At 58.3% G+C, this 6161-nt stretch overlaps 1 protein-coding gene across 1 annotated transcript; it reads left to right on the top strand.

Moving 5' to 3' along the window:
• The first annotated feature begins 225 nt into the window (after positions 1 to 225).
• HEPACAM (hepatic and glial cell adhesion molecule) lies at positions 226 to 4584 on the top strand. The gene is made up of 7 exons (XM_051812515.1): positions 226 to 396; positions 2430 to 2771; positions 3003 to 3284; positions 3391 to 3484; positions 3981 to 4054; positions 4140 to 4210; positions 4289 to 4584. Exons 1-7 carry the CDS (start codon positions 312 to 314, stop codon positions 4574 to 4576), a joined length of 1236 nt encoding a protein of 411 aa, XP_051668475.1. The 5' UTR covers positions 226 to 311; the 3' UTR covers positions 4577 to 4584.
• The last annotated feature ends 1577 nt before the right edge of the window (positions 4585 to 6161 follow it).

The following is a 6161-nucleotide window of genomic DNA, read 5'->3' as shown; positions in this document are numbered from 1 at the left end:
GATGGGGTGATGCCCCCCACCTCGAGTGTGCCCCCGGAACTGGGAAAACATGGAACTGGGGGTCCGTAACAGGGGGAAAACTGCAAATCTGAGTGTTTTTTCCTCAAATAAATGTCAGCTCGAGGCCGCTGGGGAGGCGAAAGCCACCGGGACACAGGGCTCTATTGAGAAAGGCAAGAACAAAAAAAAAAAAAAAAAAAAAAAGAGAAGGGAAAAAAATAAATTAGCCGGGCGAAGCGCCAAGCCGGGAGCTCCGAGGGACGTGCCCGGAGTGGGGAAGCGGAGCGATTCGGGGGGCGAGCCTGCCCGAAATGTGGGGAGCGCCGGCCGCCCCGCGGGGCCACCCCGCTCCCCCCTGCTTGCTGCCGCTGACCTGGCTGCTGGCGCTGCACGCAGGTAGGGAGACGTCCCGGTTTTCCACGCTTTTCCCCATTTTTCCATGGGGTTTGGGGGTATCCAGATGGAGGTTGAGGGCCGGAGGGTGATGATACCGATACCTCATGGGGGAGTGGAGGGGGGTTGAGGTGGTTTGCTGTGCTGTCGAACGTACCCTCTGCTTGGGAGGCAGGAAAAAGGGGGTGAAATTGGGAATAAAACTGGGGAAAACACTTTCTGGAACAAACCGGGTCCTGATGGGGGGGGGTGAATTTGGCACCGCCCCCACCCCGAGCTTCTCCCCAGCTTTTTGTCTTCCCCCAAACCCCTTTTTTCCTCATTTTTCAGCGTCTCCAAATCTATTTTCTTACCCATTCTTCAGCTTTCCTAAAAATCTCATTTTTCACCCCATTTCTAGGTTTCCCCCATCCCATTACAACTCTGGTTTCCTCCATCATTTATTCCCTAAATCCTCACATTTTGGGGTTCAATGAACCCTAAACCATCCCATCCCACCCCGTCTGGCAACAAAGAAAATCACCTGCAACAATTTTGCCCCATTTTACCGAAGTTTGGACCCGAAAGAAGCCCTGGGGAGGCCCCATTTCCCCCCGGATGAGGACGATGGGTGCAAAGCAAAACCAGCTGGGTTCATTGCTGGCTTTGATTTAGACCCTAAAAAAGCACCAGGGCTGCAGCCAGGGCACCCCGAAAATACTGTGGTGCTTTTTGCAAAGAAATAGGGATTTATTGCATGAAAGAGCTGGCAAAAGAGGATTTTTGGTGGGTTTTTTTCAACAGAAACCGTCGATACAGTCTGGGAGATCTGCACCCCTAAGCCAAGGGATACCGTAGGAAATGGGAATGTTGCCTGATTTATTAATTAACTCCCGAATTTATTACCCAGAGTGGCGTAAAAATTAGGAATTGGGTTAAAAAAGGGAAGAAACAGTTTAAGAGCAGTGATTTGGAGGCGTGCAGAGGGTAAGGATTCACTAAAGGCCACATCCCCATCCCGTGCCTGGGTTTTCCCTATGGAGGATGCCCTAAATTCGGCGAGTCAGGGCATGTTTGCAGGGCAAGTGTGGCGTTCCCGAGGAGGACGGATGCACGGACGCTGCATACCAATAGGTCCCATGACTTTTCGGGCTTGTTTAAGGCCTTTCTTGCTCCTGCTTCGCCCTCCCCAGCTGGTTTTCCCACTCTCCCCTCCTCTTCAATATGGGGTTTGTTCGCCGTCAGATGACGGCATCTGGACGGGGGATTCATAGATGGGACCCCTGGGATGGCAGGAGAGGGATGGAGCTAAGGTATTTCGGGGAGAGAGGATGTTTTTGGGAGGCTCCTCCCCCAAAACCCATGTTTTTCCACTTTTTCTCTGCCTTTTTTTTGGCTTAAAACCAGCGATGAGGAGCGTTGCACGTGCACTGACGCCCGTGATGCAGTTTTGCATCTGAGGGGGGCTTTGTCTGGACAGTAGCATTCAATGGGGGTGGCAGTGGGATGCAAAATCCTCCCCCTATCATTTTGGGGGGGATTAAGGCACCTTTGCAAAGCACAGCATTGATCTGGGCACTGGGGGGGTGCAGTTTTTGGGGGGGTGATGATGAATCTTTGCCAAGGGTTGCATCGAGCTGCCTCCCCCCCCCCTGCATTTTTTGGAGTGATGTGTGCCTATTTGCTAAGGGTTGCATCAACCTGACTGCAGGAGCACTCCCTCCTGCATTTTTGGGGTGATACAGGAATTTTTGCAGAGGGTTGGTCGCACTGACCCAACTGCAGGACCACTCCCACCCCCGATGAAGTTTTGGTGGTGATAATGCATCTTTGCAGGGGGTTGCATTGACCCACCTCCCACGCCCAAAGCAATGTTGATCTGGGTTCAGGAGGGCTCCCGCCCCTCGTGCACTTCGGGGGCGATGTGTGCACCTTTGCAAAGGTCACGGAAACAGGTTGGGCATTTTGGGGATGCTCTGGAAGGGATGCTCTGGAAGGGAGATCCCCAGTTTTGCCCGTGCTCAGCACCCCCCCAAGGTGTGTCTCTCCACCCCAAGGTCTGCTGGCAGGAGTGAACATCACCAGCCCCACGCCGCTGGTCCGCGGCACGGCGGGCAAGGCGGCGCTGCTGTCGGTGCGCTACGCCAGCGCCAGCGCCGACAAGCCGGTGGTCAAGTGGCAGCTGAAGAGGGACAAACCCGTCACCGTCGTCCAGTCCATCGGCACCGAGATCATCGGCAACCTACGGCCCGACTACCGCGACCGCATCCGGGTGCTGGAGAACGGCTCGCTGCTCATCAGCCCCTTGCAGCTGGCTGATGAAGGCGCTTACGAGGTGGAGGTGTCCATCACCGATGACACCTTCACCGGCGAGAAGACCATCAACCTCACCGTGGACAGTAAGGGCAAGAAGGAAGGGCATCCCGTGGAGATTCGGTTCTCCATAGGATGTCTTCCCTGACCACTTTTGGGAGGGGGTTTCTCCAACTGAGGAGTGGTTTTGGGGGTTTCAACCACCTCGCGCAGCCAAGTTATATCCCTGGTGGGGTTTTGCTGTCTCCCTTCCTGTCTCCTGGGCCCAACTGTCCCCCGAGACATGGTGTCACCATGGTTCCCCTGCTCATCCACAGTTCCCATCTCGAAGCCACAAGTGCTGGTGGCCTCCTCAACGGTGCTGGAGCTCAGTGAGTTCTTCACTCTCAACTGCTCGCACGAGAATGGCACCAAACCCACCTACACCTGGCTGAAGGATGGGCGGCCACTGAGCAATGACTCCCGCCTGCTCCTCTCCCCCGACCAGAAGATCCTCACCATCACCCGCGTCCTCATGGCTGACGATGACGTCTACAGTTGCCTGGTGGAGAACCCCATCAGCCATGGCCGCAGTGTCCCTGTGAAACTCACTGTCTACCGTAAGCCACTGTTCCCCCCTCTTGCACCCCCAGGGTTATTCATCCCTTGCAGATACTTCCAGCTAAAATTTTGGGGGGGTTGTTCCCCCTCGTTCCTCTCCCCCAGGCCGGAGCTCCCTCTACATCATCCTGTCCACAGGAGGCATCTTCCTTCTTGTCACCCTGGTGACAGTTTGCGCCTGCTGGAAACCCTCCAAGAAGTACGGCTGGGGGTAACACGGGAGCCAAAGGGGGTCACCCTGTCTTGTCCCATCCTGTTTTGTCCCATCTCATCTCTTCCCATCCTATCTTGTCCTGTCCCACCACATCGTACCTCATCCCATCCTGCCTTGACCCATATGTCCTGTCCCATCCCATGCTATCTCTTCCCATCCCGACCTGACCCATCCCATCCTGTCTTGACCCATATTATCCCATCCTGTCGTGACTTATCTGTCCTGTCCCACACCATCCCATCCCATGCCATCCCACCTTGATCCATCTCTCCGATTGCATTCTGTTCTATTCCATCTGTTCACATCTCACTCCATCCCATCTTGTCCTATTCCCTCCCACCCCGTTCTACCTCCTTCCATTCCACCCCATCCCATCTCTCCCTCCCAACAGCAATGGGCCCTTCCCTGGCTGAGCCGCAGGTAGCCCCCCCACTGCCCCCACCGCGATGCCGGTGCTGCCCCATCCCCTCTCCCTTCCCAGGGAGAAGCGACAAGCGGAGACGCAACCGGCCTCCGACTACACCGAGCAGGATGAGGAGCGCCTGAAGCACGAGGGTGAGTGCCGGCCTTGGCATGGCAGTGGCGGGTTGGGGAACACCAATGTCGCTGGCACTGTGAGCAACACCTTGCTTCCCTACAGCCGAGGGCATCCCACGGAGCGGCGACCATGAGCGCAAAAACCCAGTGGCCTTGTACATCCTCAAGGATAAGGTGAGCAGGCAGTAGTACTGGTATCGTGCCGGTGCAGGGTCTCACATCCCACGCTCATCTACTGTTGGCTTTTGGCAGGACTCACCGGAGGCAGAGGAGGATTCACCACCCGAACCCCGCGGCACAGTTGAACCGGGTTACACCAGCTCGCCGGTACCAGCGGCCGGTCGCTCGCCGGGGCCGGTGGGGCGTTCGACCCGTCGTTACCATCGCTCGCCAGCCCGCTCTCCCGCCTCCACGCGGACCCACCGGTCACCACCGGGCTCGCCAGCGCGCTCCCGCGGCGCCCCGCGGCTGCTGCGGACTGCGGGCGTCCATGTCATCCGGGAGCAGGAGGAGGCCAACGCCGTGGAGATCAGCGCCTGAGCAGGGGGGACTGTGCGCGCTTCGGCGGCAGCGTGCGACAAGCGGGGACACTGGCACGGCCCCGCTTCCGCCACCGGGCATCATTCCACTCGGCGTAAAGTCACTAATTTCCTATTGATCCCACCTGGAGCTCCCCTCTTCCGTCCCCCGTCTTCCTGGGGCGTCGCTTTAATGGCTTTCTCGCCGGGATGAGTGCGCAGGGAGCGTGCAGGAAGCACACGCGTGTGCAGAGAGAACATGCGAGCAGTGCACAGAGAGAGCACGAGGGAGGGCGTGCACGGAGCGTGCAGAGAGAGCGTGCAGGCAGAGCACGGAGAGAGCGTGCATGGAGCGTGCAGGAGAGCACACAGAGCGCACACAGGGGGTGCACGGGGGCAGGCACGAGGGTGGGCAGCGAGTGTGCACACAGTGTGCAGGGAGAGGATGCCCAGAGCGTGCAAGAGAGCGTGTGGAGCACATGCAGAGAACACACACGGAGCGTGCAGCTAAGACTGCACCGAGTGTGAGCGGAGTGTGCACGGGGTGTGCAGGTAAGACCAGGCACGGCGTTTCCGGGCATGCCAACACTGGGCGTGTTCTCTGAGCATGCACAGAGCACGCAGAGACCACGAGTGTGCAGAGAGAGCCCGTGCAGAGTGCACATGGAGCACGTGGAGAGAGCGTGCACGCGGGATTTGCATGGAGAATGCAGCGAGTGTGCAAAGAGCGTGAGGAGAGAAGGGTGTGTGCAGCACTCGCACGGAGCAGCCACCGAGTGCGCTTGGCACGCGTGGAAAGGTGTTTGAGCACGACGTGTGCAGCTGAGTGTGCTCAGAGCGTGTAGGAGCACATGGGAGCACATGCATGGCACGCCCAGCGACCGCCCGTGCACACGCGTGTCAAAGAGCACCGTGCCTGCCTGCCGTGGCACACCCCCCCACGCATGGAGCAGGGCATGCACTGGCACACAACCTCGCCCAAGCGCACACATGCACAGAGGTGGCCTAAACAGGGGCTCCCTCCTGCCCCCCAGCTCCCCGGATGCACCGTCCTCTAAATGTGGGCTGGAAGCCCTGGCCCGAGCGCTGCCCCTCCACTGCACCGGCGTTTTCTGTGAAAATACCCCGGTTTTGGGGCACACGCTGTCGTCTCCCCCCCAGGCCTTCCCAGGAAATAGGTTTAGGATGAAAAGCAGAGGGCAGCCGGCCAGGCGAGCCGGGCCCTGGGGCACCCGGGGTGGGTGCCGGGGCACCCTGGAGTGCTTGGGGTGCACTACTAACCAATAAACTAAACATACTACCCGGCCAGCAGCAGCACCCTTGGGTATCTTTGTGGGACAGGGACCCTCCCCAGGGTGGGGGGGACACATGAGAGGTGGGTGACAGCTGAGACCACACGAGCCCGATGCTCCTGGCTGGCACTCGAGTTTCAGCTTGAAGAGCCTGGGAGACCCTGGCCTGTTCACTCTGGTCCCTACTGATGGTGTCCTCAACTGAGAGCTCATTTCTTCCTCTGAACATGGCAGAGGATGGGGGGAATTTATTGTGACTAATTAAATTCATTAACTGCTGGTGTCCCCAGCCCCACTGTCTCCAGGTGCTGCCAG

The sequence above is a fragment of the Manacus candei genome, unplaced genomic scaffold (assembly GCF_025592945.1).
Source record: "Manacus candei isolate 608988 ecotype Guabito, Panama unplaced genomic scaffold, ASM2559294v1 h1tg000086l, whole genome shotgun sequence".
NCBI classification, from domain to species: Eukaryota; Metazoa; Chordata; class Aves; order Passeriformes; family Pipridae; genus Manacus; species Manacus candei.
This window is presented reverse-complemented; position numbering and strand designations above follow the sequence as displayed.

Bases quoted from the DNA above. Each gene is read 5' to 3' on its own strand.
- HEPACAM (XM_051812515.1), top strand. From the start codon at position 312: ATGTGGGGAGCGCCGGCCGCCCCGCGGGGCCACCCCGCTCCCCCCTGC. The intron at 2,772-3,002 runs GTAAGGGCAAGA...GCTCATCCACAG, and splicing joins CATCAACCTCACCGTGGACA to TTCCCATCTCGAAGCCACAA. The intron at 4,055-4,139 runs GTGAGTGCCGGC...GCTTCCCTACAG, and splicing joins GGAGCGCCTGAAGCACGAGG to CCGAGGGCATCCCACGGAGC.